Source organism: Danio rerio, chromosome 4 (genome assembly GCF_049306965.1).
Source record: "Danio rerio strain Tuebingen ecotype United States chromosome 4, GRCz12tu, whole genome shotgun sequence".
Taxonomy (NCBI): Eukaryota; Metazoa; Chordata; class Actinopteri; order Cypriniformes; family Danionidae; genus Danio; species Danio rerio.
Window position 1 is genome coordinate 17,431,617 of NC_133179.1, and position 13,578 is coordinate 17,445,194.

At 33.7% G+C, this 13,578-nt stretch overlaps 1 protein-coding gene across 2 annotated transcripts; it reads right to left on the reverse strand.

Annotated features, from left to right (window-relative positions):
* Window positions 1-1,688: 1,688 nt before the first annotated feature.
* slc25a3a (solute carrier family 25 member 3a) lies at window positions 1,689-10,190 on the reverse strand. Of its 2 annotated transcripts, none has more exons than NM_200715.2 (8): window positions 10,147-10,190; window positions 9,863-10,007; window positions 8,619-8,746; window positions 6,501-6,680; window positions 6,249-6,430; window positions 5,258-5,430; window positions 3,823-3,933; window positions 1,689-2,110 (listed from the first exon to the last, which is right to left on the reverse strand). In NM_200715.2, exons 2-8 carry the CDS (start codon window positions 9,990-9,992, stop codon window positions 1,947-1,949), a joined length of 1,068 nt encoding a protein of 355 aa, NP_957009.1. In that variant the 5' UTR covers window positions 9,993-10,007; window positions 10,147-10,190; the 3' UTR covers window positions 1,689-1,946. The 2 variants fall into 2 exon arrangements, with proteins under 2 accessions (NP_957009.1, NP_001315501.1); NM_001328572.1 differs by having other exon boundaries at window positions 10,111-10,190.
* Between the last annotated feature and the right edge of the window lie 3,388 nt (window positions 10,191-13,578).

Here is a 13,578-nt window from a genome sequence, read left to right on the forward strand (position 1 = left end):
AACCAAATGCGGTTTTCTCCAGCAGACGCAGTGTAATGCTGTGCTTTTACCACAATCCTGATGTCCCGCTCCTGCATTACTCACTCTGCAGGTGAAGGTGCATGTGGAGCCATTACACACTCAATGCTTTTACCGCAGAAAGGTGAAAGTAATACAAGCAAAGTAAGAGGACGCAAAACCACAGAGCCTTCATTTCTCAGAAATCATCTTCGTCGTAAGCAAATGGGACATAATGACAACAATAGAGCATGAACAGCCCGTCTTTCCCCTCTCAAAAACTCATATCAGCCCAGAAAGATGGTCATATGTGAAGCGAACGACCTCGCTTCTGCATGCCGTCCCCTGGTTTTTACAGCTGAAAACAGACTGGATTGAGGTTAGAGGTCTGCATTTTCCTGTTGCTCACATGAGAAGCTGATGAGGAGAGGAGAGCACGGGCTATTGTGACCCAATGACACTCTATTAGTCTCTGAATGTGACTGGAGAACGCTGGAAAACATCCACAAACGAAACTAATTAAAGCTGGATTCTAATCATGTGACGAGCAGGAGCTTCATCTTTATTTGTTTTTTTGTCAGCTGAGCTTCTATGAAATTAAATGTTTGAACTTTCCTTTTAATGACCATTCATTTTAATGTAGTTTTGAGTTATTTAAAAAATAAATAATAATTTTCTATTTTCCTTTGCGGGGCAATGTTTACACCTCAACTTTTCTCAACAGGTTTTTATGTTTGTAGTCTTTAGTCTTCTTTTTTATGTATTAGTTTGAAATCAATATACATTTTGAGGTGTATTTTGGTAATTTGTATTATTTTAAACCACTTCGTTTCCTCCGGGTGCTCCGGTTTCCCCCACAAGTCCGAAGACATGTGGTATAGGTGAACTGGGTAGGCTAAATTGACTGTAGTGTGTGTATGTGTGTAAATGAGGGTGTATGGATGTTTCCCAGTGATGGATTGCAGCTGGAAAGGCATTCGCTGTGTAAAACATGATGGATAAGTAGGTGGGTCATTCCGCTGTGGCGATTTATAAGGGACGAAGCCAAAAAGAAAATGAATAAATCACTTCATGTATTGATTTTTTTTTTTAATATTTCAACTTATTTTTTAAGTTAGGCATGTTAAGTTAGGTAAGTTAGTTATGTTAGGACAACATAAGCAGTTTTTTTTTTGTCTAAAATGTCTATTTTATTGTTTTGAATTAGTTTTCGCTTTCATTTATTTCATTTTATTTATGCTTTTATTTATTTTTATGAATTTAATAATATTGTTATGTGTTTTTGTTACTCTGATTACAATTTGTAAAAATTTACCTTTTATTTAATTTTTTTTAGGCAAAATGTTTTTTTTTTAAATCTAATAATAATAATACTTTATATTCTGTCAATATAATGCCAACATTAACAGATTTTTGCGTTTAAGTTTTACATCTATGGCATTTATACATTTTATATCACATTTATATAAGCCGCACTAATTAAAAAACTTTTTTTTATTGTTTTACTAAACAATATCAATGGAACTATGGTCTATCAAATCAACTAAAGCCTTATAAATGCATCTGTTGCATAAAAATAAGCCTACTTTCAAACTAAATCTAAAATATATGCATACAATACCCTAATAATTGGAAAATATTATAAGTTGGCCTTGTTTTGACAAAACACCTGTTAGCACACATACACGTTGTGATTTTATTCTTTAGTTTATTGAAGAAATGTTATTGAAAAGGTACTAATTTGGGCCACTAAATATGATTTAGTTTAAATATTCAGTCCAACATTCACCAAAGGAGAGACGAAACACACAGAAATCACATAAAAGGGACAGATGTGTGCTTTTCCCTAATACAGACAAACAGCAGCAGAGAAAGTCACCAGTGTGTGTGTGTGTGTGTGCCTGGTGAATGTGGAAAGCCCTGTGAGTTTTGTGCAGTTCCTCAGGAGTCTAGTAGTCCAGCAGCCCCATCTTCCTCTTGAGGGACTCGGGCATGTCTGGTGGTGGAGGACGCGGCAGGCGGAAGTAAACCTTCACCGAGTCGTAGATGAACCACTGCAGGGCCGTCAGCGTCCCGATCATGATGATCCTCGCGAACAGACCCTTCCACACGCCTGAGAACACAAAACACTCACTGAAATCACTGCTCTCGTGACAATACTTCAATGATAAACAGTGTGAAAATCCATCATTATTCTTTCGTCTCGAGGATGAAATGATGACGATGGAATTATGTTTTTTTTTATTGCCACATCAGCAACTTTAATATAGATAAATATCAATTTAGATAAAAACATATTACATGATGAAAGCAACTTCAGAACACAATAAGAGATAATCTAATAAATGAATAGAAAACATTGCATATGATTTTTTGTTTAATATAATATGACACAGAATTTAAAATCCTGTATTTTTGTAAAAACATCCAGCCAACAGCTCTCAGCATTAAAACTGGTCTAGAAGTGTTTAAATTGTATACTTATATTTTTATTATAATAAAATATGTTTTTGATCAGGGGTCTCCAACCAACGGCTGCGGGACATTTGTGCAACTGACGTCAAAAATTTTACGAGATTCGGCCCAACATAACCTATATTTTTGACTCACTATCATTGTTGTGCAGTCGCACATACACTTGTGGTTTAGTAAAAAAAAAAAAAGAACATGTTCAAGTAAACGTGTATATGTACATACTTTTCCCCTCTTTGTTGTAGTTTTACAAAAAAAAAAAAAAAATTATATTGAGAAGAATAATTGCCAGTAAAGTTACCCAAACTGCATTCTGCTGTCTTACGCGATCTGTTATACATTCGGTTAAGCAACAATTATTTGAGACAGAATAATAATTATTATTAATATGCCTATTATTAAACTGTAGTATTTTCATAGCTGTTTAAACTACCCCTTCAATATGTACAACAAGAAACAAAAATAAGGAGCTTTGATACTCTGTGGAAGAATATCTGAATGTATCAATTACATCATGTTTCCACTTTTTTCATGTGCTTGAATGTTAAAACGACTCTCTGATGAATTGTCAGTCACTGATGTGGTCCCCTGCCAATTTGAGTTTGAGACCCCTGTTTTGGATGGAGCTGTGTCTAATGGGAATAATTCTAAGAGCAACAGCTGCCTCTTTTGGGTATAAAGAGTATTGCATATTTCTTTTAGGTCTAAAGTAATTTATGGGTTATGTTTTATCTACTAACATTAAAAATAAAAAAAAGAAACTCAAATAAACAAACAATTAAAAAATATAAAAACAATTTTAAAAGGGAGGTTAATGCCTATACACTTCACTTTGGGAAATATGAGGTACTTCTATAAGTGTGTCACTTACTAAAATGTGTGGGCTATGTAATGGGGATTTTGTCTTTATTCTTATAAACTTTAGTCCACAAAATGCACAAAACTATATAAATAATACATAAATAAGTATCATTTCAGCTAGTTGCCAAGAAATCAATTTGTATGCATGTAAAAAAAAAAAAAAAAAAACTAAAATAACTTTTTCTTGACCATGAATTTTTATTATGTACAGAAGTCATTGACAGAATGATGTTTTGACAAATCTGTGTTTAAATCATGAATTTGTTTCATAATTGTCCTTCATGCTAATTTTTGTATTTTGTCATTTTTTAAAAATCATACATTTTTTGTACAAACAACAACAAACAAAATGACCCACTAATTTCTTCAAAGGTAAAATGATTACAGACTGTAGATCTGAACCTGTTTGTTTTTTTAACCGTATCTCATTGACAGCTGTTGTGTGCTATGTGTAGTGTGTATGGGTGTGTGTGTGTGTGAGCAGTCTCTTACCTACGGGCCCCAGTCTTTTCAGCACCTCAACAGCTGAACTGCCCTTCTCTTTGTTCAGTACCGACACCACCGAGTCAGCGGGATGAGAAACCACCGCACAGAACACCCCAGCTGAGACCACACACAACACAGGTTATATGATGTGCATTATTCATATCGTCTTTTATCTGACAATATATATACATATATGTATATATATATATATATATATATATATATATATATATATATATATATATGAGTGTATCTAAACAACATGTCCAAGCAAGCAGACAGAAAAATAGTCCTGCAAGATTAAAGATCTCTACAACCTTGAAGACTACAGACACACATTCAGTCTCGAGCAAGGGAATTAGGGAAATAATCTGGACTCTTTTATGAAAATTTTGAACGAAACGCTAACGCTCAAATCTGATTCAATTTATTATGCTAAGCTAAACTAAAAATGAACCACTCAGAAAAAGAAATTTGCTGAAGCTGGGTTTATGTAGGTTTCTTTAAGTCAAACTGAAGAATTTTTTCTGACTCTTAAGACCATTATGAATAAAATTTTAGACTTAGGTTTTCTAATAGCCCAGTTACGTCTGTTAATAGTTTTTGTCCTAATGGAAGATTATATAAAGAAATGTGTTGCCTTAGTTTTCTTTCCCTAATTATGGAACTTAATTTGGAGAATTTCCTTTAAACATGTCAGCTGTTTTAAATTGCATTTCTTTGCAATAAAAAGCCTAAATATGAAAAAGTTGTGTCGTGTGTCGGTCCTATAAGGTATCTTTACCTGCACATAGGTAAATTGAGACCTGTTTAAAATTATTTAAGACCTACAAGACAATACTTTAGTGAATTTAAAACTTTTTAAGGCCTGAAATCTTTTGCTTTTGAAATTTAAGACATTTTAAGACTTTTTAAGGCCCCGTGGATACCCTGTGAACGTATTAAAATGTGATTTAAGTCAACTGTTTAACTGTAGGAAACTTTTAAATTAAGCTTTTATCAAGTAAATAGTGTTCATGTAGGGCAGATTAAGAACATCTCCATTTTATCTGGATGTTTTAATGTTCGTAAAGCCTCTATTTTGTAAAGTTCAACATTCTTTTGCTGCGCATCAAAACTGTGTTGTTTGCCTTTACTCATTTGTGATAGATTAATAATGGAATTTGGCTATTGGGTTTCATATTTATACTCCTGTCAAACCAAAATATATTGAAATATATTTCACTACAACTGTATTTATAATCAATTGTTTTATTTAAATAAAAGATTAGCTTTCTTGTGACTTCACTGAATTAAAGATGCAATTAATTTTCACAGCATTCTTTTTTCATATTTACCAAGGGTGCCAATAATTTTGACCATGACTCCATATCTATGCAAACTTGCAGAGTTAGAAACATCTACGCATCTAAAGGCTCAGGCCTGTTTGCGGTTAACTTACCAATGTAACCGGCGACGAACGTGACCACCAGCTGCTCTGGTTTGGAGCACTCACTGCGGGGTTTGGGTACGACGTACTTGTACAGAGTTTCCACCGTTCGCTCGAAACAAGCAAACTTCATCATGGTGTAAGGAATCTGCCTCAGCCACAGCGGATAAACACCTTTATAGAAGCTGCACAGACAATAACATCATTAGCAAACACTAAACACACAGTCAGAGAGTCTTTAAAAAAGGGTTTAATGGGTAATGCAGTCAGCACTGTATATTGTACAGTTTGGTCAGTCTTAAATCACTGGTAAACTCCAGTCATTATTAAAAAAAGAAAACATTTTATATAACTAAAATAATAGGAAACTATATAAAAATAAAAAATTTAATGAATGTGTTAAGAAAGGTTTAATAATCACTTGAGATCTTTGCAGGAACACTTTCTATTTTTCTACTTCAATATGTAATATTTCATTCAGTGAATAATAATAAAAGTACCAAATAATAATAATTTGTAATTATTTGTGAAATGTACAAGGAATTGTATTGTTATTTTCTAAAAATTATGGGTTGTTTTAATAAAAGTTTTAAATATGGTGGATTAAATATGGACAAAATACAACCATTGCATTACATTTTTAAAACAATTTTAGTCAAAGATTGAACACATCTCACCCAAATTTGTGGTGAGCACTTTTAAGAATGTGCACTCTTTTACTTTTGTCTTCCTTTTTGTGCTGTACATCCCAGCTAAAACAGCTTCTCAAATACGAAAAATGCAGGACATGACTTGAATATTGTCCTCTGGAAATGACTGGATTACTGTGGCTTACTATTGGTCGGTCTTATGTGATTGACAGGTTGTCCCGCCCTCTCACCAGTACACAAAGAAGAGATGTATTTTCAAAAGAGGAGGTGAAGTTCTTTTCATTAAAAACTACAAGAGCACATAATGACAGTACTTTAATAATAATAAAGTGTCCATTTTGACAGAGACTCACGCATTCAGTCCCTCCTCGGCATGCATTTTTGGAGCGCACTCTCTCAGGGTGTTGGCGTAGCCGGGCTGCGTCTGAATTCGCACCTTGCACGCTTCCATAGGAGCCAGTGCAATATCAGCGAAAAACTCAGCGCTGGCAGAGGCGGCCAGATAAACGGATGTCCTCCACAAATAAGCATTCTCCTGTTTGCCAAACACAAACAGTTAGTGGGTGATCTACTGCTAAATTTAATATTAAGATGCCGACGCTCACCTCTCCGAGCATGTCATTGTACAGCGCCTTAAAGATTTCATAGAAACCAAACTTGCAGAGCCCTTGCATGGAGTAACCGATGAATGTAGGAGCCCAGCCTTTACCCAGCCCTCTGAAACCATCCTCTCTCAAAGTGACCGAGAAACCATTGAAGATGGACTTGTACTTCTCTGGGTCCACCTGGAAGACAAGATCAGTGTGTTTGTGAGTGTTCGGTAGGGCCAGAGGGAATCTGCAGACATTTTTTGGTATTTCTGTACAGAATTTTGGTAAAATCTGCGGATTTATGCGAAATGATTTTTGGAGTGTCATAACTAAAACCTTAATATATGAAATAAAAAGTAGTAACTTTTTAACTTGTATTTTATGTTTACTGTATTGTAAATATTGTACAATGTTTACTATATTGTAAATAAATCATAAATATTTTCATATTAGTCAATAATATTACAGAAATTAATTAAAAACCTGAATAAATATGAATTTACACAAATTTACACAAGTAAATAAACAATCAGTGATGGGCTAAAAATCTGCGCAGATTCTGTGTGGGCCTAGTGTTCGGTAATGGAGTTAGTCAAAAATAAGACCCCATTTTGTGTTTAGGTGCATTTAAAAGATAGTACAGTAAAAAAAAAAAAAAAAGTAATTATTTTCTTTATTATGTAGTTACAAACTTTATGAGATTCTTTCTTCTGTTTGACATCAAATATATTCTGAATAATGTTATAAACTGACAGACATTGTTTCCAATGAGTATTGAAAATATTACTATGGACTTCAGAATATCTTCTTTTGAGTTCAATAGAAGAAGAAACAAAATCAAACAGGTTTGAGATGAGTGAAGGGTGAGTAAAAGTTGACAGAATTTCCATTTTTGGGTAAACTATCGTAATATTTAACAATGTTAGGATGAGAAATGTTACTTTTGAAATGTAATACTCATTTAAAATATTGTTAAAAGACTATATTTGATTACTTTTCAACGGCTATTCCTTTTTAAACATTTAAAACAGAAAGGATTAACCTTAATGTAGTATTCAACACTGGTTACTGTCAGCCTTTCAAAAATTCTTTAAATTAAGATGATATTAAATTGATTTTAAAGCACAGCTGTCACGAAACAAGACTTAAGCACTTTTATTTGTGATCAATTCTGAGTTCTTTCCAGTTATCCAGTACAATTCTAACAGAAAAATAAAGTTTCTTACAAGATACAAGCAAGATTCTTTCACAATTTTGATTTCACATCAGACAATTGTGAGTTAAATCATGTAGCTCTGTGTAAAAAAAAGTAAGAATTATGTCATGTGAAGTCTTAATAAATGCAGGATAAATGCAATTTCTATCTCTCAAAAGTAAAAACAGCTTCTGAACCGAGCAGTCAGTAATTCCAGCTTTACTTCCTGCACAAACCTGCGCAGATTTATAACAAATTAGCATAATGCCTGCGAGGTTTTCAATACTTTTTTCATGAAGAACAACTGCATGAACCCTCACACTACTGTAACTTTAGCTGAGGCCTTAAAAAGTTTGGTTTGTGTAGTTGGTATGTTTAAAGAAATAGTTTACCCACAGCTATAAATACTATTTATTCACATCCATGTAGTTCCAAACCATTAGGAGTTTATTTATTCTGTAGAACAGCAAACAAGATTTTCTGGAAAAAGCTAAAAACTTCTTCAGTAGGAAAAACAAATACCATGGAAGTCAACGGTTTTCTTCAAAATACCTTCTTTGGTATTTAACTGAAGAAAGAAACTCAAACAGGTCTGTCAACAGTGAAGGGTGAGTAAATTATGACAGAATTTTCTGTTCTGGGTGTACTACCCCTTTAAGATGACACTGTTTTCTGCTTAAGAATCCACTTTACATGCAACTCTGAAATGACTTGATAAATATGGTATCACAGTGTTAACAGTGCAGAGAATTCAGATATGGTAATGATTGCTTGGTTTTTGAAACTAAGTGACAGACCAATCACAGCAGACTGGGCCCTCTTTCTGACCAATTAGAGTATTATTTGAATCGCTATTCAATCAATGAACCAGCCAATTCAGACACTATGAGGGAAAAAATGGTGATGCAATACATCTGAGAAATAGAGATGAAACACACCTGGATGCGGCATTTAATAAGGTCGAGGGGCACGACTGCTGTGTGTGTGAGGCCGCAGCTCAAAATCCCACCAAAACCGCAGAGGGCGTAATATTTATTTGAGCCATATTCACAGCTCACTTCAGCATCTGAGGGTGGAAAACACACATTAGATATCAACAAAATTTATTTGAAATATCTTTCAGTATCTCTGTGTGTGATACAGAGACAAAAATAATTAAAACGTATGCCAAACTCTTAAAAACAAAGGTACATTGACAGTTTTGTGACATTTAAGTAAATTTTAATGTGTTTGGAGAAATGAAGTGAAATTAGATGCAGGTCAAGATCACCAAGCCTAGCTCTCTTGACAAATATTATAAGTTTAAAACAGATGTCGAAATGTCAAATTTATAAACCATTTTAGGCTTTTTTTTTTACACCGTAACTCTAATTAAAAATAGTCTAATGTGTCTTTTATAAGTGCAGCAGACTGACAAGCACCAAAACAGTTGCATTCATCAAGCAAAACTACTGTATATGACTGCAGAATAACTACTGTAGTCCACAAACAATTTGGAAAGCATTTATGATGCTGTTATATAATTTTGTCTGCATTTAACTGTGAAGACGAAATCTATCAGCATGCTATTTCTTTTCATTTCCTTCGGCTTAGTCCTTTTATTCATCAGCGGTCACCACGGTGGAATGAACCTCCCCTGTTATTTCAAATTTCTCTTTTTTTGGATCAACATTTAATAGTCTTTCACATTCAGGTGCAATCTTTACTTGGAAAAAGGCAACTAAGAGTTAGCCGGCAATGAAGATAGGGTAAAGTCTATTAGCCAAACGTCTAATCCTTGTGGAGGAGCTTAATTCTTTACCAATGGAATGACAAGCATTTGAATAGAGTTCATTTTAAAAACGGTAGCATTATTTCAGTAGGCATTAAAACAACACCAGAAACCATTCTAAACATTGTACAAAACATACAATATTAATGTCCGTAAAATAACCACCAACAAGCAAATAACCTAATCAAACAATACACAAAACGAAATACCAAACAATAAAATTAAGTAACAAAGTAACAACAAAAGTCAAATAATTCAAACTAAATAACAAATAAAGCATTTAAAAATATTAAATACAATCATTACAAACAAATAAAACATTATATATAAAACAAAAGCTGAAATATGAACAAAGCAAACCCTGACAAAACAAAGCAAAGAACTGAATTCACAAAATAAAGAACATCCTACCGTCATAAGATGCTGCAGCAAGTTTGCGCTTTGTCTGCTGTTTCTCATGCTGCTGGTCTGTTTTAATGGAAAAAAGCGGAGCCTGGAAAGGATTCGACCGTGCCAACTGTGTTAGAGTGTTTGGGTACATTTTTACCAGGGTTTGCTGCCAAAACACACAGGTGATGATTAAAACCACACACAAATTAGAAGTTCCTTTGCAAACATTCCTCAGAAACACTACAATCACTTATCCATCAGTTAACTACCTCCAAAAACGCATGCTATAATGAAGGTTCACTCACTTGTTGGTTGTAATGCACTGGGTGCATGGACGACAGGCGGATCTGAGACATCAAATGACCTCAGACTAAATCACCATGACCTTCTGTGACGTCACTACACTGAAAGTTCACTTCAGCTGTACCATAACACCACGATGCTACTAGGGGCCATCCTGGCATTTATAAATAACACTGATTTATAAAAAAATAAATAAACACATCTCCATAGGTTTTGTTAGAAATATGTCAAATCAAATTGTAGTAAGTGTACGGTTGAGCTCATGGGAGCGCGTGTGAGCTCATTACGCACAGCAGTGGCTGGATTAAGCCGATTAAACTCAATGAGACGGTCTATTCCTGGAGCAGAGCAGAGTCTTGTGCTGTAAGATCCTGTACAAGATCAGCTTCAGGTCAGACTTCCCAGTGTCTCTGTGTAGAACTGTAATATTAACTGTTAAGGCACTACATAGATTTAGGGCAAGTTGGTTTAACCCAAAAAAGATTGTATAATTCACTCACCCTTGATGTATGACTTTCTTCTTTCAGATTTCAAACAGTTGGAGTGGCTTTAAATTTGATCCTGGCTCTTCCGTATTGTATAATAGTGTTGTGTAGCTTTTATTCTGAAGCTTACAAAAGAGCCTTAAATAGTAAAAATCTATCGATGTCTGTTAGATGTAACTTTGACATCAAGGTAGTTTACAAGTATTGGAGGGATACAAAATCAGAGTAAATTGTATTTGAAGATGACATACAATTTTAAAAATTATATTATAATACTTTTGTAGGGCGCATCATGGTGGCGCAGTGGGTAGCACGATCGCCTCACAGCAAGAAGGTTACTGGTTTGAGCCTTGGCTGGGTCAGTTGGCGTTTCTGTGTGGAGTTTGTATGTACTCCCAGTGATCGCGTGGGTTTCTTCCGGGTGCTCCGGTTTCCCCCAGAAGCCCAAAGACATGCAGTATAGGTGAATTGGGTAAGCTAAACTGTGTGTGAAAGAGTGTATGGGTGTTTCACAGTGATGTGTTGCAGCTGGAAGGGCATTCGCTGCGTAAAACATATGTTGCATAAGTTGGCGGTTCATTCTGCTGTGGCAACCCCAGATTTATAAAGGGACTAAGTCAAAAAGAACATAAATGAATGACTGAACAATACTTGTGTCATTATGTTAGTGGTCAAGAGCATCAGGGTATGGATGACAAATGAATGGCAAGGTTTTGTAAACAAATGAGTTTGCATTTTTGATTTCATTTTGACAAAGCGCCCACTGGCCGGCTCAAACAAATGTGGTTGAGCAAAAAACTCAAGCTTCTCTAAATTTTGGGGTCAATTTCATTATTTGGGGAAGTTAATATGTAATCAATGAATGTACTAGTAATAGATTCATGCTATTAGTATTTATTAAATTTTTTTTAAAGATGCAAGCTTAGTTTTCTGTTATCCTAGTGCATTAAAAAAACAACAACTCCATGTCCATGTACCAAAACTGTCATAAAAATAGAATAGAATTATTTTTTCTTCACCAGCATCAGCTCTTACCATGATTATCAAATTTCAGAATTGTTACCCTTTAAATGCTAGTTTGTTTACAAAATTGTCCAGGTGGTTATGATTTTTTTAAAAATATTAGTTGTTTTCCATATACTGAATACTAAGCAGCCTTTTTTGTTAGTCTTGTATGCATAAATAATAAACAAAACCCTTTTAAAACATTCATATCATTTATGTAGTGATAGATTTTATAAATCTAATGAATACACAGTAGCTAAAGATTAAACTGTAGTAATTGGAAAAGATACCTTATCAACTGTTATTTAAAGAAAGTTTGTATATAGTTTTGGAACAAGTGGAGGATGAGTAAATGAAGACAGAATTTTCATCAACAGGAACATAGACTCTTTATTAAGAGAAATGTGATAGTAAATTAGATGAAACATATATACTCACTCAAACAAAATGAACCAGTCAGATAAGATGCATGATAGGAAGTAAACCACTTTATTATATTGTACTCTTTCATAAGTACCTTAACCTCCAGTTTTATCCTACAGCACCTTATAATGTAAAATGTGTACATTTTCAGAATAAAAATAAAAAAAAATCTCAAATGCATGTCTCCAAAGCAGAGTAAAGGTTATAATAGGGTCATAATAACTGGAATTTTACTCGTTGTCAAGATCTACTCGTGTAATAAGCTCTAGCATGATTAAAAAATATTTTTTGGTTACAATAAGGATTTATTTGCTAGCATTAATGCATTAAAAGACCTAACAAAGAAGATTTTTGCAGCAATTATTTAGTTTATTAGTTCACCCAAAAAAAGGAAAATTCTGCCTTAATTTATTCACATTTAATTGTTTGTACTTGTTAATTGTTAGATTTTTTAATCTTTTTAATTAAGTTCTGTTACAACAAAAGATATTTTGAAGAGTGTTGAAAGCCTGTAACTATTGACTTCCCCAGAATTTGTTTTTCCTTATCAGGGTTCATACACATTTTTACTACTAAAATTCCATAACTTTTCCCAAGACTTCCAAGTAAATTTTTATGACCTAATGTTTCATGTGATGTCTACATAGGCATGGTAAAAAACAATATATGTTAAAATTTATTACAGCGTATCATAAAACAATCTATTTAGTTTCAGCTTACAATTATATCTACATTTAAAGTCAGAATTATTGCCCCCCCCTTAGAATTTTTTTCTTTTTTTTAATTTTTCCAAATGATGTTTAACAGAGGAAGGAAATTTTTAGCCTCTTTAAACAAATTTTTTCTGATAGTCTACAGAACAAACCCACCATTATACAATAACTTGCCCAATTCCCCTAACCTGCCTAGTTAACCTAGTTAAGCATTTAAATGTAAGTTTAAGCTGTATAGAAGTGTCTTGAAAAATATCTAGTCAAATATTACTTACTGTCATCATGGCAAAGATCAAATAAATCAGTTATTAGAAATGAGTTATTAAAACTATTATGTTTGGAAATGTGTTGAAAAAAATCTTCTCTCTGTTAAACAGAAATTGGGGAAAAAAATAACAGGGGGGCTAATAATTCTGACTTTAACTGTATTTAAAATTGATTAAGATACCGCACTAATGTGATAGTATTTGACTGGCCAAGAACAGAAAAGTAGTAAAGACAACTAACCGATATTCAAGTATACAGATATCCATTTTCTATGACTTTTCCAAAACTTTGTTGGTTTTTCTGATTTCCCAAAACTTTTCCAGGCCTGGAAAATGCCATGTCAAAAATTCCATGACTTTTCTAGGTTTTCCATGACTGTATGAACGCTGTCCTATGAATGTCAATAGTTACAGGTTTCCAACCTTCTTAAAAACATCTTGTATGTGCAACAAAAAAAAAATGATTTGGAACAATTAAGGATGAGTAAATGCATTTTCATTTTTGGATGAACTATCTCTTTAAATATTAGCAGAAATTTTCA

What these genes read in the sequence shown, in the direction of transcription:
- slc25a3a (NM_200715.2), bottom strand. Translation starts at nt 9,992, where the DNA reads ATGTACCCAAACACTCTAACACAGTTGGCACGGTCGAATCCTTTCCAG. An exon ending in ACAATGACATGCTCGGAGAG is followed by an intron (nt 6,431 to 6,500) that starts GTGAGCGTCGGC and finishes TTTGGCAAACAG; the next exon opens with GAGAATGCTTATTTGTGGAG. An exon ending in GCCGAGGAGGGACTGAATGC is followed by an intron (nt 5,431 to 6,248) that starts GTGAGTCTCTGT and finishes TTGTCTGTGCAG; the next exon opens with CTTCTATAAAGGTGTTTATC.